At 42.8% G+C, this 26,291-nt stretch overlaps 1 protein-coding gene across 3 annotated transcripts in view; it reads right to left on the reverse strand.

Annotated features, from left to right (window-relative positions):
- Positions 1-26,291, reverse strand: part of SERINC5 (serine incorporator 5) — a 43,944-nt gene that overhangs the window by 11,599 nt on the left and 6,054 nt on the right. The window contains exons 2-8 of one of the 3 annotated variants that reach the window (XM_037373187.1): positions 17,610-17,777; positions 10,343-10,521; positions 9,964-10,046; positions 6,988-7,081; positions 5,154-5,365; positions 4,209-4,304; positions 1,211-1,337 (exon numbers count right to left, since the gene is read on the reverse strand). In XM_037373187.1, coding sequence (XP_037229084.1) covers positions 1,211-1,337; positions 4,209-4,304; positions 5,154-5,365; positions 6,988-7,081; positions 9,964-10,046; positions 10,343-10,521; positions 17,610-17,777 — 959 coding nt within the window. Of the gene's footprint in view, positions 1-1,210; positions 1,338-4,208; positions 4,305-5,153; positions 5,366-6,987; positions 7,082-9,963; positions 10,047-10,342; positions 10,522-10,880; positions 10,904-17,609; positions 17,778-26,291 lie in introns of those variants that run through there. The other 2 variants (XM_037373190.1, XM_037373188.1) reach the window with 2 other exon arrangements.

Genomic DNA, 26,291 nt, shown 5'->3' on the forward strand with positions numbered 1-26,291 from the left:
CAAAAGTAAATTACCAACAACTATTGTCTGTGTACCAGTTCCTGGAGATCACTTTCTTGCATGACTGTAGCTGTCTGGGGGGAATCCTTTCTAGTTTCTCCTGATCAGAAATATTTCTTGCCCAGTCTTCCCCTTACAGGATGTGTAATGCAAACTTCCCACTACCCACAGGGAGACGTGTGTTAATGCTTTGCTGTACACACTGAGCCTTAGTAATACTTTAAAACATTCCCCTGAAAGCCTTCCTATCTCTGCAGCTACATGGCACACCCCCCTGCAGGCTACCTGAAGGTTTTCTGCATTCCTGAAACACCCTGTGGCACTGCAAATACTGTTCTAATGTGAACTAGATCCATGACACATGATATCCATGTATTTGATACCAGAATTAAAAGGTATCAGAAACAGAAGAGTAGCTGTGCTACCTCTTCTTCAGAAAGTCTCTCATTTTAATTTCAAAATTATGAAGAAGTTTCAGTATGTGAATTTTCAATTGATTCAAAAGCAGAATCTGCTCAAAATCCTGCAGCAGACAGGCAGTGCTGTCTCCTGGCAACCCGCACAGCCAAAACAAGTGATACATCACCTTTCAGTCATCAGCAACTGCCCCCTCCCTGTCCCGCAGCATGACTTAATTTATCGATGTGAGTGCAATAATACGAGGTAAGCATCACAACTATATGGGCACAAACAGATTTTTTTAGAGCAGGAGATTGCTGGCAAATCCTGATGGCAGTACTGTGTTCATCATTTGTTCAACAGAAGACCTAAACACTCCGTTTTGTTTGTTTTAAAGACCCTCAAGAAGCAGTCATAGCCTCTGCCAGGAGGCTACAAAAATTTCAAATAGCTTTTTTAGATGGACATAACTGCTTAGAGTTTTTTAATAGAAAGAGTAAATACCGAATCAAAGCCCTCTCAGACTGTTGGGATCACAGACAGCTTGAAATTTTCCCCTCCTTTTCTAGATACAAATTGCTCTATTTGGTTTTAATGAAATATAGTTCTTTCAAAAGTTGTATTACCTTGTTGAACATTTTTGGCTAAAATATCTAACCATTCTGAAACTGAGGAGAATATGAACCTTCCATCTCAATTCTATTCTACTTCTCCCCATTACTTTGCCTGCATGAGACCTGCTATAAGCCTTTACTAGTTGGACCGTGATATCTGCATTTACAGTGAGGTAACCGCAAACCCCCAGACTTACCAAGAATATAAAATGCAGCCAAACAAAATGGTAGTACCCAGGCCAGTAACCAGGTTTTCATCTCTGTGCAGGCCTTGACTAAATTCAGGTACACAGATTGTGATATTCTGATTGTTTTCATCCAGCACTTCACAAAAAAAACCACCAAAGGAACAGTTAGGAAAGATCATTTCACTGCATTTCAACATAGTCTTCACACCAAAGGTTTTCAGTCAAATATTTTTATTACTTCAGACACTTGTGTATGTACATTTCAGTTGTGTCTATCTATCTTTTTAAAAGATTACACAGAAAAAATTCTGTACATCTGACCTGGCAGATTCTGTGTTTCAAGCAAAACAAAAATGCAACTTAGCAGGTTACTAAAATTTCTTGTTTGACCAGAGCAGACAAGTAAAAAGACTGCTTTGTGAACTAACAGGTTCAAAGTTTACTAACACTTCACCCAAGACTACAGAGCCATGTAAGACCAAAGTAAGTACAGACCTGACCACAAGCTTCTTTGACAGCAGGGGTGCCTTGAGGACAACTATGAAATTCATACTCAGTGAAAGAGAAAAATGGTGGTCTGTAGTTGCCCTGTTCTATACAGAAGACCAAAGAAAAGTACAGGCAGCAGTTACAGGCAGGATTTTATCTTAACATCTAAGCAATATTACTTCTAGGTTCCTGAAATGAAACCAATTCAGTCCTTGATCTTGCAAGATGCACATGGCTTTTTGGTGTCTGCTTGAAGATAAGACAAGGCAGAGTAGTAGCCTGCAGCATCACCCCAAAGCAAGAGATTACAGCTGCACCTCATCTCAAATCAAGAGCCTTTTGAGACAATACTGTTTAAGGCAAACTGTGTTCCCATCTCCTCTTCCCTTCCAGCAGCCACATTGCATCCCCACTGGGACAGCACAACTATTTGTAAGGGCAGAGGGCAAAATGCAGCCAAGGCTACACCCAGGTTAAAAATAAACTCAAAATTCAGTCCCCTGACCTGGTGGGGGAGGACTGTGCATGGCCCTGCACGGCTGCACAAATGGCTTTATCAACACACAGCAGGGACAGGGCAGAGGCGGGAGAAAAAGAAGAGATGACAAGCCTTTATAAAAGACCTTGGTCAGAGATGTGCAGAATCCCCCACCAGCATCCACCAGGGATGCATCTGCAGCAGGGTGGGTTCACTGTTTGGCAGGTCTTTTATCTTTTCAGTTCCAGACTTAGTTAAGACACAAAGCGATAACACAGGTTCAGCAGACATTACCTTGTGTTTGCCCACTCCTTCTAAACATATTTGCAACTCTGCTTTTTGGGTGTTGTATATAAATACTTGTGGCTTGCATTTTCTTCAGGCCTGGTTTGCAAAGTGGCCAATTTGCAAGATGGCCAATTGGAAAGTCCTTCCTTGAGGAATGAGTCAACATTAGGTAAGTTCATGGCAAATATCAGTGACAGGGCATGAGACACATTAGTAAGTGCCAGCACCCCATACATTCTCCAGCACATGCCACTATAAAAGCTGCACAGGCCAGTATGAGAGTCCTTATCATACAGACAGGGGGGAAAGGTGCACCTCTGAGAACAGATGACAACCATGAGAGTTCTCTGGCCTGGGAAGACCAGAAAGGACCATCTGATTCAGGAGGTCTGAGAGAGCGTGCTTGATGTATACTCTGACAAATGCAACAATCACACTTGCAAAACCTACAAGAACTGGAGCATTCACTTAACATCTGAAAGCTTTGTTTGTCACCAGTTAATACCATACACCACTTTCTTCACCTTTTTTCTTCTTTTTTTTAGTGTCAAGTCTTATCAGTAATTCAGATACCTTCTAAATTAACTTCTATATTCATTCAAGAACACTGCTTAAGCTCCATCAATAAATTATCCATCTAAATACTGTTTTTCTTTCTTAGATCTAAAATACAATGTGCATGTGCCTGTGCCTACACAAGTGTGACAGCGGGAAGATTCTTTCCCCCACCTCTCCCCTTTCTTCTTAGGGGGTGTCTGTAAAAAATTCTCCTTCCTGCCAAAACATTTTTTCTCTTTAGTTATTGTTAGTTATTCAACAATAAAAGTTGAGCAATAATTAAAAAAGGGGGTTTAGCATTAGTAATTTGAACCAGAAAAGTAATCTTTAAGTGAGAAGAATGCTCCCTGTCCAAATAGGTGAATCTGATGGTTACCTGGGAAAAGGAAACAGTTTCAGTTGTGCTTGTCAAGTCTTGCTGGGGTTTTGTAGCATAAAGAACATAAAAGTCTAGGGAGTTCCCTACTCTGGGCTTGCAATGCCAATAGTGAGAAGGCAAGCGGAGTGCAGGAACTCTGCTGAAGAACAGCATCATCTCACACAACTGCAACATAACTCCAAGTCCTTCCTTTCTCAGAATGTTTCCTCTCAAAATGAAAGATGAATGGTACTCAAGTTTCTGCTCCATTAGGAATCCAGAGCTAAGGCTATCTAGCATACCAGTTCTAGGAGAAAAGAAGTGATTTTAGTATGCACTTTGATGGCCAGCACCTACTAACTGGTGGTGGACTGAGTCAACTTTTGGACGGAGCTGATCACCCCATTCTTCCAGAGGCATCCAAGAGCCATTTGTTCCAACTCCTTTCCCATCATGTGACCAAACACATTATGTATTTAGTCATATTCTATTGTACAAGAACATGCACTTGCCACATGAGGAATAGGCTACAAGACTCTGGGAAATCTGTCCACGGGAAGCAGGCTGGAATTGCTCTGGTGCAACAGATGCAACTCACCCAAGGTAAGTTAAGCTCCTCTAAACAAAGCATTTAAGGTACATGGTGAGTGCCAATTGCATGGGTTCTCTGCTGCATAGATTTATGTTTAGGATTCGCAATTTCTTCTGCGTGGGCCAGAACAGACCAAACCCAGCACTCCTATATCCCCAAATCTATTTAACTCAGGTTCGTTAAATTCTTGCTTTCAGTACATGGCATGTCTAAAAGAATTTGCATAAAGCATTATAAAACTTACTAGTTTCTGGTGGCTTGCTGGATAGTGCTGAGAAAGTGAGGTACATGACGTAGCAACTGATAACTCCTGACTGCAGCAATCCAGAATGGGGCTGGCCTTTACAAGAAAGAGGAAAATAAATTATTTTTGCAGACATTTTAACAAGCTGAAAAAGAAACTCCTATCCTTTAAATAACAGTACTTATTATACTTAATATAATAAGTACTGTTATTTAGTACTTAACTAGTTTCTTTCAGAAGAGTATCTTTTGTTTTACTTTGAGCAGTCCCTAAGTCTTTGAGGCAGTTTAGATACATTTCCACTGGCATGTAAAGAGGCTGTCCCTTAGTTCTGCTGGCTGTTTTAGAAAGGTATTAAATATTCCCATGTAAGTAAAGAATCACCCCTCTGCTCTCTCCCAAAGCACCAGCTTTCCAAAACCTATTGACAAGCTGCCATGATAATTTTATTTGCCTGTAAAATTTGTGCTGGAGTCACTCCAATTATTATTTCCAAGTCCAATGTATGCAAGATACTAACAGCACACATAAAATACACCAAAGCATGAAATACTGCTGTCAGCTTCTCCAGGCCCAAACTTTACAGATGGTAGATCACAAGCAGTCAAGAGTAAATGATAAAACAGCGGTGAATGAGTTTGACAGCTATTACCTCAACTGCTACCATGGTAAGAGTTGTGTAAGCTCCACAACACATTACCAGCCACCAACATTTGAGCCCTCTTTACAGTATGCCTGCCTGATGGCACACCCAGAACGTCTCACAGCTCTGTAGATGCAGCAGCTGAGCGGATGACCAGCAGCAGCACTTCATAGTGTACTTAAAGGGGCAAGAGCAGCACCAGCTCTGAACTGTCATGAGACTCTGCCCAGACATGGCTCATGCCTCCAGACACCCAACTGTGGCAGCACCAGAAATCCAGGAGAAGAGGTCAGCAGACTCACGATTCTGGACACACGGTGATATGGCCACCAGCGACACAAAGAGGCACAGGCCACCATTAACACCAATCAGGACCTTGTTGTACATGCAGCCATCAGCGCGCGTGTAGAAAAGAGCCATGAGGACCAGGGCTGCCACAGCAACGGAGTACAAGATGAGAGTGACCAGGGCAAGCAAACCATTCCACATCTGCTTGTGGTTTGCACCTGCAGTCCTGGGGAGAGAGAGACAAGCACCTTATCTTTTTCTTCCCTTCCTGAAAATATAAAAATCTAGCAATTGAATAGTGCATATCCTCAAACACATAAGACAGTGCTTACTCTCCTGAAGCATGTGTATGTGACTATACCAACACAGGTCTTTGCAAGGTTCCTCCCATGAAACAGAAGGAAACATTCCAAGGTTCCTCCCATGAAACAGAAGGAAACATTCCTTAGCATTAATGTTCGCCTTCTGTATTATCATGCCCAGCTGTTTCTGCAATTATAGCCCATTGTGACTCCTAGAATTCCCAGTCTCTGGTATCAGCACATCTCACCTCAATACTTCAGGGACTTCCTCAGCAGGAACTTGGGAATGCCCCAGGCTCAGCTAGCAGGTGGTGCTCTTCACACAAGGACAGCAAAGGCATATCACTTGGCACAGCTGCTCTTCTGGCCCCTGCACTACCTGGACAGTTCTACTACCCCCTTGCTCAAAAAGCGTCCTCCCCCTTTGGGTCTATCCCACCAGTCTCCCTCAGCTAAAGCTGTCCATCTTGTCTTCCTCTCTTCACCTTCCAAGTACCTTTTGGAAATATCATTGGGGGTTTTTTTAGGAGTAGCAACTAAAAAAGTTGTTTTGACACCTTTTTGGTGCAAAGGAGGTTTTTCGGGTTTTGATCTTGTTTTGGTTTTTTTTGTTGGGTTTTTGTTGTTTTGTTTAGTGGAAACATGACTTACTTCAAAAGAGTATCTAATGTTGAGAGTGCTGCTGTTGGAAATATTTCATCCACAGAAAAGCAGCTGCTGTAATTAACAGCAAAAATATCTGCAGTATAAGGAGATCTTACCCCTTACTCCATGAAAACAGGTATTTGACAAAGCAGAAAGGTTTGCTAAAACTCTTAGCAGTCAGTATGCTAACTAGAACAAGAGAGGACTGCAAAGGTTTGCAGAGGAAGAAATGAAAGACAAAAAGCATGGAGGTGGAGGTAGAGGATCCTGCATATATGTGGGAGGACAAATTAAATATTTGAAATGTATTAAAGGCTAAGGCCTAGGAAAGCAATAGCAAATATGCTTAAACCAAAAATAAAGTCAATGCCAAAACGGGGTATATGTGGATTGATAATGGAATATTATGTAGATGAAAGCAAAAAAGTTGAAGATAAAGCAGCAGTTCTCATGTCAAGAAAAAAAATTTAATGTGCATTAAGCTGACACAAAAAAGCAGGATTTACCAGTTTACATCACTGCACACAGCTCACAGTTACATTTTGCAAATCCAGTTTTATTCCCTTGCACCCCCTCTCTTTCTTAGCAGGTATATTTTCATACAAAATATAAACTAACTTAAAGTAAGGCACTTCTGCATCCCAACACACTATTACATACTGGAAGATGAGCAATTCCAGTTAAGAATAAATCACCAGAACAGAAGTGAGTAAGGAGGAAACACCTTTGCTGAGGAAGGAGAAAGTGGATGTAGCAAAGATGAACAGCTCTAAATATTGGCATTAAAGTGTCTTCTTTCAGAAATTACATCCATGCTACTTTTAAATTCTTTGTTACAAGAAATCTATTGTTCAGGAGTCCACCAGAATTTTACAGAAGTAACTACTTGCCCAACACATACCAATTTTTATTCCATTTGTGTGCAAACTCAACAAGCAGGATGAGCTGAATGGCAATGAAAAGGAAACCTCCTGTTGCTCCTACGTAGCGCCAGGCTGCAAAGCAGAGGGGCAGAAAATAGGTCAAACTGCAGTCACCTTTCCCTTAGGATAAAATGGAATTATCGTCTATGCAGTGAAGCTGTTATGCTGTTTGAATATCCCAAGCCCACAGATATAGCAGGAGATGAGAGATTTCAGCTCAGCTAACTCAAGCTTACCTCCCTGATGAATTCAGCTTGCAACCTGCCACACTTTCAAAATAAGCCTGTTAGGACATTTACTGAGTTTCCCTAACCTAGAGAATTTTTGTGGAGACTGAGTTACTATATTCAGACAGAAAATACTGAAACCTTTATTTGTGACTGGTGGGAGGGAGGTAGTGTGAAGGCATTTTCACAGGCATCTAAACCCTGAAATTGTAAGGTACTGGAACCCAGTACTAAAAAGGGCAATTTCTTCCTTTCCAGATTCCAGTACCACAGAAAAACAAAGGTGGAGCTTATCTATTTACAAGCGTTGTCCCTAGCCACTCCCAAAGAGATGGGAACACTTGATACTCACTGACTAGTTTTCAGACAAGTTACTTGACTACTTAACCACTGACCTACATATACTGTATTTGGGTAGCTATTTGGAAACTTTGGAGAAGAGACCTCTATTTTGCGACATCAGAAGTGTCTGAGGAAATACTGATACCTGTTTAAATGTTCAGTTGCTTATACAGCTTGTGCTTATACAGCCCAGGCATAGGCTATAAATGACTCCAAACATGCAGCTGATTTCACTGAATATGACCAAGGAAGTGTACTAGTGAAATTCAGCCATATCCTACCATTGTGTTTTCCTTTTGAAAAAAGCTTGTGGGAGTGAAGTGGAAGAACAGAACAGTCAGGTCACGTTACCCTTAGCAGAAGATGCAGAGATTTTTTTTGTTTTTTTTTACTGTACCATAACCTCCTTATTTGAAAGCAAGCAGAAACGCTATTTGTCTGGTTTTGCTAAGCATATTATATGCACTTGATAAGCATGCTGTTCTTCAAACAAACAAAACAAAACCCCCAAAAAGCTAGCATATAAAAAAGTACATATAAAAATATGCAGGGAACAAGGTGTGTGCATGTGTTTGGGAGAGGCAGAGCAGGAAAAAGCAGACCACCAATCCAGTGAGTAATTAAATAGCCAGACTTTCATGATATCCCACTGCCACAGGCAGGACACTGCAAGACGTTTTAGATCCATCACATATAAATTTAGCATGGCCAGTATAGATTTAACACTACAGCCCAGCCAAAACTTGTGCTTGCACATAATACTCCTCCATTATTAACAACTGCTAAGCTTGAGAAGCATAGCAAGAGTTTGTTTTGGTTGGTTTTGTTTGGTTTTCTGTGTTTGGGTTTTTTTCTTCAAAAATATACGCAAACTGGAAGAAGGCTTAAAAAGAAAAAAAACCCCAACAGTGCAAATGTATTGATGGCAGGGAAAAAAAGGGAAAACAAAAAGACACAAAATACCCAAACCATCTATAAATCTCAAACTGAGGGGCTGACTGGAGGACGGTTCAGCAGGATGTGCAGGAATACAGCTTGAGACAGAAAAGTCAAGAGCTAATCTGTGGAAGAAAGCTTGCCATGCTGTATCTCTACACTAGGTTAGACTGCTGTTGAGAAACACCACTCTAACGAGCACAAGAAGTTGTTTCCCCTTTTCCCCAAACACTTCAGTTCTTGAAGAATTTTCACCATGAAAAGGGTCACTTACAAAGATGGTAGGCAGTCTGATCATGAGTGCAATGTGTTGTACCACATGTTCCAAACAGTGATTAGACACTAAGAACATACAGTCATCCCGTGTCATCACGGAGGATAGGAATATGGATAAGGAGCCCTTCACATCTGGGGTATCAAAATGAACCAAGACCAAACAAACAGTAAGAGCAACAAGTTGCATTACACCCACCGGTGGTTTACTTGAAGTGTTTTTTACCTTAGTTTCCCAGAGCACTGTGCTCATAGTACGTCTGCCCACTCTGTTCTCTTCCCCTGTGTTACTCCTTCCTCCTCCCCTTTTAAACACCCCAGCTAGAGGAGACCGGTGTTGAAAACACAGGTAACCAAGCAAGCCTTTAGTGGAAGCAGGCAGCATACCCAACTGTTTCTTTGCATTACTGATCCCACCCCTTTCTACCTGCCCACCCTCAACAGGCTTAAGGCCTTACAAGTACCCAGCAAACTGAAGAGCCCAAACCTATCCCAGTATCATTGGGATTTTTGCTCCTAGACCACAAGAGGCCTGTGAGAAGGCTTCCCCCGGAACTGGCATTTAAGCGCTGGCCCAGTATGAGCATGCTCATGCAGTGCCAGGGCATCTTCCAAAACTGGCAATGCTTCAGGCACAGTATCCTCAGCAGAGCACTCACAACACACCCCAAGAAATCTAATTTTACCTTACTGCATTTACGCCACCAGTCTGAACGCTATCAACATCCCAAATTCTTTTGCAACACTGCAGGTTTCCAGGCAGCAAGCACCAGAGCCTGGCAGGTCACCGTGCCCCCTTGAGCACTGGCACCTCTCCACCACGCAACACTGGCTGCTGTGCTGTGGCAGAGCTACCTGCACAAGCCAAACTAACATGGCTCTGCATTTTCAAGTGAACAATTTCTTGTGCACCATTACAGCTCCCTGCTTTAATGTGCAAGACAGCATGGCAGTGGTATTTTTATCTACCTATTTGGCCTGTTCTTGATCAGAAAAAATTATGCTCTTTACTGCACAGAGTTCCCCCCAAACAACTCCAAATAATCCTTCTGCATCTGGAATATACTGATTTTATTTGAAGAAATATGGCAATCATCATGTTGATCAGGCCTTTAGGATTTATAACCACTCACAAGGTAGTACAGAATGAAGCAGCGTAACAAAACAAGGACATACCATTGAGGAAAGTGTCCTGATCAGGAATGAAGAAGGCTCCTGAGCACATTGCTGCCAGAATTACAAGTTTAACAAGCCAGAATCTAGACAAGAGGACAGGAAAAAAATAAAATAATCTGGTTGTAGTAAGAATTAGAGGTCTTCAACAAATGTACCATAAGAAAACTCAATTTAAAACCCAACAAGACAAAAAAAAGTCTTTGATGACAGATAGCCACTTTAGTTAGTTTTCACTTGCCTAGATTACTCCTCACAAAAGCAGTAAAATCAGCTTTTGTTTCATTTTGGGTTTTTTGCCTAGTACTACACCCAACTGGAAATGAGGTAGCACAAACCTGTAAAGAGTAATTGGAAATTAAGCCATCAAACAGGTACTTACCCATTATGAATGTATGCTCGGCAGCTTTTGCTGCTGTTAATTTTGATGGTGAACAAGAAGAACAAAAAGAAAAAACAGGCCATTCCAAAACAGACTTTGTACACTGCAGAGTATCCCACCAACTTCTCACACGTCTCACCCGCCTGAATACCCTTGCACATCTGCTTGTAGAAGGGAATCTGAAAAGCACAACATATTACAAGCTGTTAGATAGGACACAGGGCTCCTCATAACCAAGCATGTCTATGTCTATGTCCCACCAACTTTTCACTGGCTTCATTTAACACCTTTCACTCTTGACAGGCTCCAGCCTGGAGTTAAGGGTTCAAGGGACATAAAGAAATGTATGCCATAAGGAACTGGAGTTTTCCAGAGCCTCCACTCTCAAGTCCTTCCAGATGCTTTGGGGTACAAGCCTACCTACCTTTCCTTCAGCTATACCTGCCCCTTACTGCTGATCTCCTCACCTGGGGGACCCTCTCCTCTCTTCCCATGCTTTACAGCAAAATACTTCAAGTGCTTCAGTAATCCATCTTACCTAACCATACGGCAGTTTTACTAGCTGAAGGGGCACGAATGGAGCTGCAGGGCAAGAAGCTCTGGTTCGTGCTGCCCTCAGTGAAAACGTGGACTGAAGCACACCCAAGCAGCACAGGGGCAGCCAGCCTCCCCCTCCTCTGTCACAGCCAACAAAAGCGAGCTGTGCCAGTTGCCCTGATTTTTTTTCTAAATTAACAGGAAGAATTCCACCCTTCTCTTGACTCATTAAATATTTGCCTTTGAGGCCTTGCTCTCGCCATGAGGGCAAAGCAAACAGAGGTACATTTTGGCTTCAGTTTTGCCAGGCAGACATGATGTTGGGTGCTCAAAAAAGCATGTCTGTGTGGCCAGGACCCAATTCTGTGGGGTGTCTCTGTGCAGACACTCTCCTTGCAGCCAGGGAGTCATTTAGCTGTGCTGAAGTACAGACATTTAATTAGAAAACCATAGTTTTCAAAGAAAGAAGGGCCTCTCTGTACACTCACAGCTCTCAGCTGAGGCTGGTGAGACCAGCTGAGCAACACATCAAACTTATCTGGAGCTGACTGCTCCTACCTGCACCAGGTAACTGGAGGAGAGAGAAGGCAATGTGTGCCAGGACACAACATGCACAAATAAATAACCTGGGCAAAGGAAACAGGAATCAGTCTTCAGAAAGCATTCAGCCAGGCCAGATTTTGCTTAGGAAAAACAGACATACAAAGATTGTGGGCAACACCATTCCTGAACACTTCCAAGAAATTAGCAAAGATAGGAGTCTCTCCCTCCTTCAGCAGGCAGGTCAGCACACAAAACCAGGACAGGGAAAGAACAAACAGGACCTGATAGCAAGCGATCAGGTAGCGTTCCCAGCTGGGTAAAAAGCCATCCAAGATGCAGGACACAAGGGATAAACGTGACCGGCTGGCTTCTAGCCACCAGGCTCTGAAAGCCTTTCCCTCAGCAGGGTATGGCACTTCCCACCCCATACCAGCAATCCAAACCAGTCAGGAGCTCAACAACCCTCCTAGCAGTTTCCCAAAAAGGGGAAATATTTTAGCAGCTCACAGCACCAAGTTGCTATGGTAAGGGTAGCAAACCTAACTACAGTACTGAGCTGATCCTAGGTGGGCTAGAACCAGAAAGGAGATGAAAAGCAGGTCTCAACACAGCTGCATGTTGTTACGAGAATGGATTCAATGTTACAAGAATGGGCCACTCTGAGATGGTCTTCCCGAAGGAACTCACAGATCAGTAGCCCCAGTGTAAGAAGCTGGACAGTAAAGAAGTAGCTGTGGCTAGCTCACATCCAAGAGTCTTTAGACAGCTCCTGAGAAATTGTCTGGAGCATCAGTGACACCCTTCCCAGGTGTGAAAGGCAATGAAACGTCAGACTTGGCAAAAGCACCAGCATTCAAAACAAGCAAATGGATTGACTGGAATAATTAAAGGGACCTATCAATGCACAGTGATGCTAGGGAAAGCAACTGGGCTATCAGCTGATGCTTTCCTGTTCTTTGCTTACAATAACCATCAGTCAGCAGAGATTAAAAGGAAGCATAATACTGAACTAACAATATTTCTGAGAAAATTAGGTATTTGTTTGATACAGGTGATAGCAGACCAAGGAGACAGATTTCTCTAAGAGCTGTACTTAGTACCAAGCAGCATTTTGCTTATGAGACCTACAGAACAAAACCAAAAATGCCATGGTACTTGATTAATTGACTAGCTAATTAAGAACAGCTAATTAATCTCTGGGCAACTGTTGATGGGTATCTTCTTTAATTGCATAGGTCTCTACAGAGATCTTGATGGGATTTTTGACCCTCTATGTTCTTTCCTCCATTTAGTAGTAATTTCCTTACAGATCTGGCTGAGAGAAAATGGATGGATTCATAAGAACAATAGCTCAGTTTGTGCCTACACAGCCACAAAGAGCTCAGCTATCACGTAGTATGTGCAACACTATGCACCAGTAAGTGATGGCCACAGGAATAGTCCTGTGGGATTGAACACCCTTTTTGGAGACTTGCGATCCTGAAGGAACAAAACAAGAATAAAATCAAACTCTTGGGGACCCTGACAGATAATAAACATGAGCACAATGCTGGTGACAAAAGGCTGATGTAATGAAAAGGGTATGTTTTCATGACAGGATGGTCTATGGCCGGGAACAATTTATCAAGGCTTGTATGACTTCTTCACCGAAAGTTTAAAAAGACTGGTTGGTTTGTTTGGTTTTTTTAATTCTGTATCTCTGAAACATTCAGCTGCTGAGCAGCCTGCCCAGCCTATGTGCTTTACTAGGCTTTCCATTTGCTGGGTAGTTTTGCCAGCTGTTAAAGGCACAGATTAGTTATCTGCCAAGTCTGACATAGTGAAATATCTACTTTTATACTGTTAAAAGCAACGTGAGTTAAATTCTTTGGCCTCTGAGTAGGGGATAAAGCATTCTTGCTGCAGAAACTCAGTATCCACTCAGATAATGTAAAGGCCTTTGTTGCTGCACAATAATGATGTTATCACAGCAAAGCTGGCAATTTTCCAAGTGCACTGAAACAAAACATTTTGAGATGATAGCAACATCTACAGAAACAGGGACAGACTACCCTGAACTTGCTTTCCCGTCACTGTGAGTTGCTGACACCTGAAATAAATGGAGTGAAAGAAGCAAGCCAACATGGCCACACCGCATCCAGGCTCCAGCTGGCAGGGGCTTAGCCACCTCTGAGCCTGGGTCTGTCTGTACCCAAAAGTGAATTCAGGAGCATGGGAAACAGCATCAGAGGGGGAATAGGAAAGAAGAAATGTGTAGAAATGGGCCTGCAGAGCCCAAAGGAGACTGTGTTTGTATGGACATACTCAACCAACAGAGGGAGAATGAGAATGTGGCAATGAACTTTGTTATGGAAATAGGGGAAGTATGAAAGAAAATCTGTGTAGAGGGGGAGACAAGGGCAAAAAAATGGGTACAAGAGCCTGTCCTGAGCAGCTGAGAAATGAAAACCAAAAAAACCCAATCAAACCAAAACATATGCCATCTTGCATCTATGGCTAAATTCTTATCAGAAATAGGCAATGGGCATCTGCACTTAAAAAACTCATTTTTGGTAGCAAATGTGATTTTTAACATACTGTAATTAAGGGCCAAAATATAAACCTGGCTGGGGAAACAAGCCTGAAAGCATGCTCTGCCAGAACACGTAACAATCTAGAACTAAAACGCTTTGACACAACTGCACTGGTTTTTACTGGTGCTCATTTTCCTGAAAACATCTTTCTTATTTTCCTTTCATTATTTGAATAGGACATGGAAATTTTCAGGGTAAACCCCCCAGTTTTGAAACAGCTTTAATATTAAAAATAAATCTAAAAAATAAACAAAAACACTACTTTGACAGATCAAAACAATACTCTCCCTTTTCTTCTCTGAATTATCCTTTCAAAGCCTGTGAAACGCGAGTTTTGCTTCAACAGAACATTTGTGAGTAAAGTTGTACCTGTTTTTCAAAAAAAGAGAGTAACTGAAAAAAAGACATATAGATTGAGGCACAGAAGCACTTCTTCAAGTTGGGTTCTGCTTTGCTTCATTTTGGAACAGAGTCAAGTCTCTAAACAATTTTGTGTAAATGCATATTGGTCTTTTCTGTCCCCATCGCTGAGGCTCTGACATCTTGATTGATGCTCTACCCCATCTTTTGCCTTGATACACAACCTTGTTCCTCTGAAATCTATTCTACACACTACTATCCAAATATTTTCCTGGTCAAAACCATCCACTCTTCCCTACCCCTCCATTGCCTCTTGCTTCTTCCCCAGAGATCAAACAAAAATGCCCGGGTTTCTTTGCACATTTTTCAGAATTTAATTCTTCGGTCCTCTTCCTCTTGGTGTCCCATGGGTGCAGAAACAGCTCAAGAGATGGGGAAAAACAGTGAAAACAACAGAGAAAAAAAATCTCTCCCAAAAGACCCTGTTCAATTGTTAAGGCTTGCCACAAAATACAACGTCCTCAAAACGCTGCAGGTTAGATTAGGAACCAAGGTTTTGAAACCATAATTAAATACTCCACAGGTAGCATGTCCTCCCACTGACACGGCTTCGTCCACCTGCCAACTTCGGTGAGGATGTGGATGGAAGCTGAGCTCCCTGGGACAGTGCTTCATTTTTCCAGCCATGTTGCAGGGCACAGACCAGTTCCCCAGCTCTGGGCTGGCACCTGCAAATTAGGAACTGAAAAATTGTCCTAAACATGTTTTACTTAACAGAATGCATGACCATGGGGATAGAGAAATACTGCAAAACAAATACAAACGTTTTTTAAAAGTCTCTGTTCACGGTGTCCATAAGAGAGTCCATTTGCTGCTGTTCCCTCTCAAAATAATACCGAAGGACGAAGTGCTACAATAAATACTTTTAGAACTATTTTAGACTTGGGAATTTATAGCAAATAAACTAAAAAAAGCCTCTAACTGACAAGAGAGAGAGATCCCTTTCACATAATTTCAGCAAAACATCAGTTAAAGCAGACAAATGGTTCCCTGACGAGATTATGGGTCCCTAAAGGACCACACTAAAATTTTAAATTTAATTTTAATACAAAAATTTTAACAATCTAATAGAAATTAATTAAAACACTGTCTCCTCTCAAGGAAGAGTGGGTGAGGTCCTAGAAGCACCATGCGAAGTGTTTCCTTGTAATCTGGCTTCAGGACCTAGAAGTGCTTCACGGTCCAACCAAAAGCTAGGGAATCAGTAAGTGCCCAGCACTTTCAAAAGACAGTTCATCATTGGGAAGCTGAGACTGGTTAGTCTGAATAAACATTTTCAAGGTGCGCTCTGTTACAACTGCCCTGAATTAGCTTCAAGAGTCTTTGAACTCTTAAGCGCCCTGAACATAATTATTAAATTAGAGAGCAGATAAAGAAAGCCTACTCACAGATGGCCCATTTCCCATTTAAAGACATCAAGTGCTCTAAATGCAGAAGGTGATTATCGTTCCACTTCACACTAACAGCTACTCTTTGTGCCATTTCTTCCCACACTGAGTTTTCAAGCCTATGAACTGGAAAAGAAATTTGGCAATACTGAAAAGCATGTTGTTGAAGGCTTCTTGAATCACTCTTCTGTTGGATAAAGAGCCGGTATTTTTTGTTAGGGATACAAGCTGCATTAAAACCACACTTCTGATGGAAAATGACTTTATGAAATTTGGACGTGAGCACATAATTTGTCTCCCACACACTTGAGTTCCTTGGGTTATTCACTTTATTGCCAAACTAAGCATCTAGTAAGTCAAAATAATTCCTGGCAAACAATTTCAGCACACACATGTTGAACAGTTTTTAGGTTGCAGCTCCCAGGCAAGCATCATGTCTGTCCTGGGTGCTCTTAGAAGGCTGTCAGCAGCTTCCAGTGACTGGTGGTAAGGCAGTGGCACAAAGATGGCACTAGGATACTTCAAGCAAAGCACTATTATATGAAAGAAAATTAAGACAGAACATACAAGAAAGGTACAACAGGAAGAAAGAAAGGTCACTGGCAGCAGAACACAGAAACCTTCACACCAGCCTTGTCATAAGCCCACTGGTTCATCTGTGTTGCAGACCCAGGGTGCTACCACCAGCTTCTGGATCTGGGTTGCTGTGGAAGGAAGCGTTTCACAGACAACTGGAAGTCAAGTGAAGAAGGTAAGGAGGGCATCAACTTTACCAGCAACTGGTTAAACGAGGAAACAGCCTTAACTGTGCACCCAGGAGCAGGTACTTCCTCTTGGCAGGGTCACACAAAACAACTAGATGCCTGCAGAGAAGGAATCCTTCTGAACCTCCAGGGCAAGCACATTCACAACCTCGATGCAGGTCTGATGCTGACTTTGGTGCAGAAACTTAATTTTTAAGAATTAAGCAATTCAGCCATTGTTGCCTCTACTTCAAAAAAAAGATTTCTTGTAGTTTGTAGAGAGTGAGAGAGAGGATTTGTGCTGCTGAGAGCAACTTGGGTGGCTTAAGAAACCAAACCAAAGATGTGGTACAACAGGTCTAGTGTATGACCACAAGCAAGCTGGCCAGCATTTAGCTTAGGGAAGTTATACTGAGACTCTGAAAAAAAATTGAGTTTTAAAATCTAGTTTTAGCCACAGATCCTTTCACGCTTTTGAAGCTTTTTAATTAAAAAGTCAATCAGAGATGTACAGTATCTGCTGTGGTTAGAGGCCATATGAACACAATGACTCAACACACTGAAGAAAACCCCTTGTACAGGATCTGTAGCATTGTGCACTGCAGGAGTCTGTCACACAGCACCAAGAACACAGGATAAAATCATAAATGCAGCACCTGAAGAGTTACTTTGTAATTTGCTGCTCCTGTACTAAACATGTTGCCAGAGACAAACTAAATGTCAGACTGAACCAATTTGCTCTACTGTAACTTGTTCCCTAACAACCTCTAGTGATATACCCACACAGCAAACCTTGGATGGGTTCACTGCAGCATGTTTATGCAGAATGAAAAAGGAGGAAGGCTGCTAGTCCTGTAATCATTGACTCTTCCTGTTGTGAAACACACTGGATGGGTGAGCAACTGACAGGAAGAGCCTGAGCACAGCAGATCATCCCATCTGGGTCTGGAAGTGGAAGAGGGAATTGACTGCCTATTCTGAGGGAGCACCCCTACATATCAAGGGCTGTGTAAGGAGCCCTGTTTCTTTCCAGGGGCAGCAGTGGGTTCATCCTCTTACTTACATGCGTTTTCATTTCGTTAGCTACTGTTGTTGACATCATGACGCAACAGATGATAGTCACGAGGATAAAGTAAAGCGCATACATGAAACGGGTGCTGGTTGACTGTTTTATCTTGGGGCAGCATTTGCAGCACAAGGAACAAGCAGCAGTACCGCAGCAGCAGGCCAACTGGAAAACAAGACAAAAACCACAAGTCATTCCATCACTGCCTTTAGGTTTCTATTGAAAAAGTCAGACAGGGAAGCTGGGAGATTTCCAGTAAAACACCAGAATTTCTTAAGTCTTCTCCTCCCAGCTGAGAAGCATTTAAGTGGAAGCAGACTGTCTTGTTTATCAAAAGTCAGTAAGTTTAAGCACATCAGTTTCTAGCTTTCCCACCCACTAAAGAATGAGAGTGAAGAGGATGAGGAGGAACTGTTTCCAATTTTTTAATTCCACTTTTTGCTGTCTCTGTGCAGCTCATGGTCCTGACATGTTTCACCCAGCAGAAAAGGCACTGCAATGATTAGGCTCTACCTATTTCTTGCAATACACTCTCCACGCTCAGCAATGAAAAAACAAATCTGCACAAGATGACACAGACTCCAAAACTATTTGCTTCTAACATACACACAAAACTATTTTATTAAGACAAGCTGAAAGTTTTGTTTCAAAACAAGCTGTACAATCCATTTCAAGTCACCAGAACCATACTGTTCTTTTTTAAGGTGCCCTTTCTGGTACAAACACAAACAAACAAACTTTCCTACAGAACTTTTTATGGTGCTAAAGACTTAAGAGTAAATTAAAGAAGGGACGGAAAACTGTTTAAGCCACACTTTGGGATAGTTGTCCTGAAGGCTTTATAAACAGACAACAGCTATAAAAAAACCCAAACTCAAACCAACAAATATGAAACTACGTTAACAGTTCTAGATATTTTGGACAGTAGAGAAAGAATATGGAAATACTTGGCTTACTGCAAACAAGGCAAAAGACAGCTGAGCTTGAAGGACCCCAAATACAATAGCACCATCTTGAATTGAAGAAAGTCAGAGAAGAAATGCAACTTCACAGTTATTTAGAGACACACTCTAGTTGTTGCGAAGTTGAAAGCGGTGATTCCACATGCAAGATAGCAAGGCAAAAACCCCCACAGCTGCAAGGAAAATAATACTAGATCAATTTTAGCTGATACCGTCTCCAATGTTTAAACGTTACTAGAGATGGGATTCCTTGTGTATTCCTTCCTTCCTGCAGCTGAGGGTCCACCAAGATAAAAACGAAGCAGAAAGCACATAATTTCCTTATTCCACAGGAAGAAAGGTACTGAATAAACCCTGAAAGGGATCAGGCTTGATGCTTATTATTGCCTTGCTGTGAATAGTATGATTAACTTTCAAAGAGGATGAATTCACCTCCCCTGCCTTCTACTTCTAGGAAAGTCACATATAAAAATATACATAGAAGCCGTATTTTTATACATATGGTAGCACAGTCCTTTGCCAGGCCCCTCCTTGCAATAACCAGCAGCTTCACATGGCTCCCATGCTTAACCCAGCAGCTGTAGCCATATGGAGTTTTGGACATCGGCAGGTAGCCAGGAGCAGGGAACCGTCTTCCAGGTCTCACTGCTGCCAACCCAGAGCAACTTCACCCCTCAGCATTCACATTTTTGAGGGGCTCCCTGCGGCTAGTGTGTAGCACAGGCGTGGTGTGCTGCCAGTGCCAGGGACTCGAGCACACCAAAGCAGCTTTCTCCCAGTGTTTCCTCTGGCCTCAGAGGAGCTGCGGGGTAGTAGTTCAAAGGACACACTTGCAAGCAGTTGTACAAGATGGATGGCTTTTTTTAGCCCTTGCCAGAGGATTAAAACTGCAGAAGGGCCACATTTGAGTTGTCCAGGCAAACTTCACTACCTTGCATGTGCCTTCAGGCACCAAACCACCACCCGCCATCTCCCTCCCAGCACACTTCTTCTGCCAGCATCAATGACGGTCCAACCCAGATAAGGGGGTTTCACATGTGTTTGCAGACACACACATCTGATATAACTCCACAGAGCCTCACAACCATACTTGCTGATCAGAGCCCCAAATAATTTTGAAGTATCTTGAAAAGACTCCCAGCTTAAAATTTTCTTGCCTTGACTATCTGCTGCAACACTCAAGCTCAAGCTTTTGCCTTTAGCCCCACAGAAAGGGCGTAGCGTAGCTTGCCTCACTTGACAACAGCTTTTCAGTTTGCAGAAGACATAAAATGGAGACAGTCCAGCCTGGCTCCCATACTGCCCTTCTCTCAGTTCACCGCTGGATCTCACACCAGAGGAGACGGGGCCTCAAAGCATGCAGCTGCTAAAACTGCTGCTGCTGCAAAACAGAAATCCTCCCCAAAACACACAAAGCTCCAACTGTGGCAAATAAACAGAATAGGCTCATGTTGGCACCAAAGCTGGAAATTAAAAATACTACGTGCATAAGCACATCATGTAAGTATACTTTCAAAATAGAAGGCAGTGGTGGCTGAATGGCAATTCTATTTTTTATATGTAGTGAAATTAAATTAACTTTTACAGCATCAATATATGCCCAAGAAGTAAGGAATCTATGGCAAGTTACCGATTCAGCAAACAAATACAATAGTAACATTTCCAAACAAAAACATACCAGACAAGTATAATCCATCCCCTTCAGAATTATGGAAAAAAACCAGAAAAGATTAAGACTAAAGGTCCTTTCAATCTGTGTCAGCCAGATCTAACGTATCCATGATGAACTCCAACTGGAGGCCCCACTCACCGTAACATTAAAAACTATAGTATAGAAGTAAAAAGGTATGTAGCTTTGGCATTTGTAAGGGGAACAACATTTTCCTAAGCCAGGTGCTAGATAGCTCTGCCAGTGAAATCTCATCTGTATCCAGCAACGTGTCTGCTATTCCAGTCATGGGGATTCCTGGAGCTGCTACTTAAAGCAACAAATACTTAAATGGAATATATAAGTCATTTATGCATTGCTCTACATTACTTTGAGAGATTTTAATGACAGTTTTTAATACCTATACCCTATAAATTGGCAATATTTGTGAAAAATACCAGCGTCTCCATCTTTTTTCAGATGCACTCCTTTAAGCACTCTGAATGGCCATGGAAACCATAAAAAGTTGGTTAGGTTATTCAGTCACAGTGACAGATTCAGTGGTTTGGGTTTTTTTTTTTGCTGGGTTTTTTTTTTTTTTTTTCTTCCCCTTTTTAAAACTCTGGTTATGACTAACTACATTCCAGAGTGGGCCACAATGAAATAGGTGTTACCTAAAAATAAATGAAAACAGTCTTTGTCCCAAAGAGTAAGACTTGCCACAACACGACCCAAGAGGTTTCAAAGATGTTATCTTTGGGTGACAGACTTCAAAGCCCACATATATAATGAAATCTCTGTGAAAAGGATGCCGTCTACATGCAGCTAAACTATGCAGTCTCTCTGATGCCACACGCTTTACCGCAGGCATGGCCCATCTCACCTCACCTCCACCTTCTGACTGTAGCGAGGGTCTGGCCAGGGGCTCAGGACCCACTGGTGCAGAACTGTAAGCCAGTAACAAATTCTTCCCACATTAAAAAACTGGGCTGTGAAAAAACAGATAGCAATGTCATAAATCTTTTACAGATTTTGCTGACCATTAACAAAAGCTCCTCCAAAGGACGCATTCTGCAGAAGGAAGGACACTGTGTGGTTTTCAGGACAGAGACAACCCAGACAACCCAATCTGTGATCGCCGGCAGCAGGCAGGCCTTGAAAATCCTTGTCTGTACCTTCAAAGCTCCCTCAAAGTCCTAGGATCCTTCCAAGCCCAGGGTTCCCAAGAGCCCAGCGCAACGGCATCCTAAAGCAAGGCTGCTCTGGCCGGAGCTCATCATGCTGCAGCAAGCCTTTCTCATCCAAAGGCTCCCACAAGTCAGGCAGCAAACGCAGCCACCCAGGCTCTAGCTTTGCATATCCTCACCAGGTGAACACCACGCTCTGACAATAATTACAAGCGCTACACAAATATTTATGCTTTCTGCAAATACTTATGATCAACTGGCCCCCTCATGCTAACCCACCACGACGTCAGGCCTCCACACAGTAGACGGGCTGCCTGCTCTGCTTGGTGCTGCTCCTGCAGCGCTCAGGGAGGGTGCAGCGCCTGCCTGCCTGAGACCCCAAACCAGGAAAGCCTAGCACACCCGAAAACAGACTGGCCCGTAATTTGAACTGCCTGGACGATGGCTGACTTGCGTGGTTTCACAACAGCAGCTGTGGAAAGCTGGGTGGGAAATTTTTCTGTTAAAAAACATTCAAAGCACTGTTTCACAGACATTTCTTCTGGTAGCCAGGCTGGCCTAGCAGCCACAGGGCCCCTCCGCCTTTCTCCTCTGCAGGCCACTCACTCCCACCCTGGCACCAGCACCTCAGCAGCCCTGACAGTTTTTTGCTGCTGGGGGCGGCCAAATAAAGCAACCTGCTGGCTGAAAAACAAAGGGGGTGCAGGCGGTGGGGGGGTGTGTGCAGAAAAGATGACATATCAGTCCTTCTCAGCTGCTGATTTATTATGCAACAGCAGAAACAGTTACCATGTCAAGTGAGGGCACAGTGCACAGGCAAGAGGGAAGAGCAGAGGTGAATGTCTCACAACAGTTCCACATGCTCTGACCCTTCTCTGCACAGATGTTTCAGGGGCATTTTCCTACCACCTTGTTTGATTTGAGTGCAGTAGGTTCCTGCCAATGCATAGGAACAACAGTTTTTACATCCACAGGGTCAGGAGCATAAGCAAGCAGTCTATTAACAGCCCTAGGTCCCATGCAAACCACTTTTCCAAGTACAGGCAGGCCTGGACATATTTGCATACTCCCATCTTATGCCAGCCCGGAGAGCACCTATGGTTTACAAGAATTACAGGTTAACAAAACAGGGTAAAAGCAGGCTTACCAACTTGTGCACATGCTATTAGCTCCCTACAGTGAACACTCCACCAACATACACTTAACATCTGCCACACACGCAAGCCTTGATTTTTGCAAGCTGTGATCCAACCTGATAAATCGGTGGAATGAGGTATGATGGTAACATTAAGCACACACACAAGTATTTACATACAAGACTAAGAAATAAAGTGAACATGTCCTGCCTACTGGATTTGTAGAGACAGTGTCATTTTTAGAAGGTATTTTCCAAAGATGTTTCCAAAAATATCTCAAATGTCTTAGAAAATATTTTGCGCAGCCATTAACACAAAGTGAGGAGTTTCAGGATCGCTGCCTAAAATAACCTATGCTATTTTAAAAGTATAAAAACCATAGGGAAGTATCAAGCTTATCACAACAAAGCACTCTTCCTTTTGGGACACTTCAGCAGAAATCACAAAAATCAAAGGGAAGGAGAGCACATTGGGGAAAAAAAAAAAGAAAGCTGCATATTTAAATGAAACAAAGACTAAGCAGCATTTCATCTCTTCCCTCCTAACTGACTGCCTGGCTGGAGCGGCCAGGGAGACTGCATGCCTTCCAGCCTGTCCACAGAGCACAGGAATGTGCCTTGCTGAATCTTCTTTTCACTGGGGCCCACAGCAGCTTAGTTTTTCATGCACTGCTTGATTACTTGACTACCGGCATTATCTGGGCCATAAGATTCGCAGATAATGCAGCCACTGAGCTGTTAACAGCAATGTCTATCAAAAACACCCAAACATCTACTCTCACACACAGCATCCTTGCAGTCTGGGAGAGCAAAGCACCTAGCCCAGCACGAATAACACCCTGAAGCAGCTATATACCTGCCCTTGGAGTTTTAGCTTGAGGAAAGAGCATCTAGCAAGCCAACCATTTTGTTAGTGCACTGGTTCATGAAAACAACAGATGCCTGATGCCAGGTGTCCCAACTGTTAGCAGTTGGGTTCAGACTATTATTGAAAATCCCTGCTATTATGCATGCATATTTTGCAAAGGTTTCTTCAGCTAGTGGCACGATTACACAGTGGTTTGTCCCTGTGAATTAACTAAATTAACCAAAGAAGCTTTATTTTGTCTTTTGCCTGACTTAACTGGCTTTTGATTGCTTCTTCTTTAATATTCAGACTCTCCATACGGCGTAAGCCAAGAGGTTTTGTGACCTGAACAGCATACCAGTTCATCAACTCATGACCTGTTTTTGGGAACACACCTCACACTGCAAACTGCAAAATTAAAATTAACTTCAGAGAAAACTCACGCAAGCCTAGATGCTGCCTGCACCATGGGGCAGAACTGCCATATAGCCCCAAGCAGCTCAAAACCTAGGCAAGAAAGCAGCATCTAGGACAGCTACGCCAAGAGCCAAAACACAGGCAAGCTGCTGCCAGGTACCCATACAGCTGGAGTTAAGCTGAACTGGGGGATAATTAGCTTCTGTCTCCATGTTCAAACATTACTAAGTGGTGACTCAGCTCAACATTAGAAAATAATGTCACTGCAAAATGTCTAACTTTAAACAGCCTAGCTGCTCTTCTCCAGATGATTTTGGAAAACTTAAGACAATTGTTTAGTCTGACCTGATTCTCACAAGTGTACCACATCACCCAGCTTCCCAGTATTACAGCTATTTTCCATTAGCATAGACCATCTGGATTTGACAGCAGTATGAGTGGACTGTCTGTCCCTCTGGTTACTTACATATATCATTAAAAACAGAGACCACCACCTGCCTTCTGATTTATCTGCTACAGTTCCCAGGTGCTAGTTCTTGCTGAGGCTTTCTTCACCAGCTTAGAAAGCCTTTTAATTAGCTGTTCTTTTCTCCCCACTCATCAAAGAACAAACCCAAGCCATTTACCCTCAATCTCATTTGAAGGCTGTAAGATTTTTCATCCCAGCACCTAACTTGTTTGGGTTTTTTCCCCCTGCATCCCCTCAAGTTTCCCCAGTCCCTCCCACAAAATCACAGCAGCAGCCCAACTGCAAAGCAAACCAGCAAGCCACTTCACTCCTTTCCCCAGCATGTAGGCTAAAATATCCTCTTTTTGCTTTACTAACCTTTTGTTAGAAGATAGAATAGGTCACTATAACCTTTTTGAATGTGGAGCTGTGGCCTTCTGTGGTGAGAAAAGGAGGTTTGAGGAAAGTAATAAATAAGAGAATCAAGGCCTGCTCCTAGAGATAACAAGAACAAGGCTATAAATTAAAACAAACCAGCTTAAGAGCAACATAATTGCATAACCCTCTAGAAGACCCCTTGTGAGCATGTGTGGGCCCTGAGGTCAACTAGCGGACACAGTGATGAAGACTATGGATCACCACTAGAGACCCCTAAAAGACCACTGGCTCATTTCATGGCACATGCACAGTGTATTAACAGGAATCAGTATATGTATGATGATACTGGGAAGCATCATGAGTATGCAAATGGTTTAATGAATATGCAGAACTTGAACACTACATAACCTATGTGATTTCAGGCAATGAGCACGCTCATCTTTGTGAAACTATTCGCATGTGTGCCCAGCGCTGCAATAAAGAATGCCTGCTTTCTAAAACTCAAAAATGAGTCTTACAGAGTTTCTCTGCCAGCTTTTACAGTACAAGCATGCACCCAAAGAGGGGGCGAGATTCCCCCACAGCACCCTACACTGAAGGAGCAACCTGCCTCCCATGCACACGTTGCACAGGCAACCTGGCAGTACTTCAGAGGTGGATTTTATCTGCACTGGGGTCAGGGCATCTGGGTTACATCACCTTCAACAGTACTCTCCGCTCCACCAGTCCTTACATCATGCCTGTGCAATTTCGGGAGCAATTTTAAACATACTCTCAGGACACTGATTAAAATAGGCCACTGTTTTCTTCAGTGACCTGATCCTGAAGCTTCTTTGCATTGATCCCTTGACAATCTTCATGGACAGCAACCTCCGCTGGGCGACAGGTTCGACTGTCCTTTCCTATCATTTCATATTTCAGAGTTTTCTCATCTGCAGGTCATTCCGGCTCATGCTGCAGTGACTTCCTTGCCTTTCACAGCAGAGGAGCTATGAACAGAGAAGCTGGAAGACGGAAGACAAATCAGCAATGGCAAAATCTGACAATTTGAGGCCATCACTTCATACAGCAAGCAGATTTTCTCCAGGTTAGCTTTGATGTTCAAGACCAGGACTCCAAAGGTAGAATGGCACACAGGCGCAATGTGGTGCATCACCAGGGACAGAGAACCAAGTACAGGGCAGCAACTGCGTAAGTCTGTGTACCACTGGAGCAAAGAAGCAGTTAAAATGAAATTTCTGTATCCACTGACTTAAAAACATGTAGCTGTAACAGCTGTTTTACTTTTTTTTTTGGGGGGGGGGGGGGAGGGAAGGGGAGACGAGACATTACAAAGCGACAAAAGCCAATAAAAGGTTCCAGTTTAGATCAGTGTCACAACAGCCACCTTCACACATTTCCAGATTAGCCGGTTCCAAATGTAGCCTGCTCACACATCTCCCCCTTGCTTACTTCTTGATGACCATTTTTAAATACAATGACACTCAATAAGTATCTTGAATAGTATTCCCGAACTGCAGGTTTGTCAGTGACATAAAAAGCCATGGAAAAAAAAAACACCACATGAGACAGGTCTCTTCAGAAAACATTAAGAATGGCTCCTGTTAAAACTCAGTGCAAGAAATGACAGGTTAAAAAATATGTCAATATTTGGATG

This window comes from Falco rusticolus, chromosome Z (genome assembly GCF_015220075.1).
Source record: "Falco rusticolus isolate bFalRus1 chromosome Z, bFalRus1.pri, whole genome shotgun sequence".
NCBI lineage: Eukaryota > Metazoa > Chordata > Aves > Falconiformes > Falconidae > Falco > Falco rusticolus.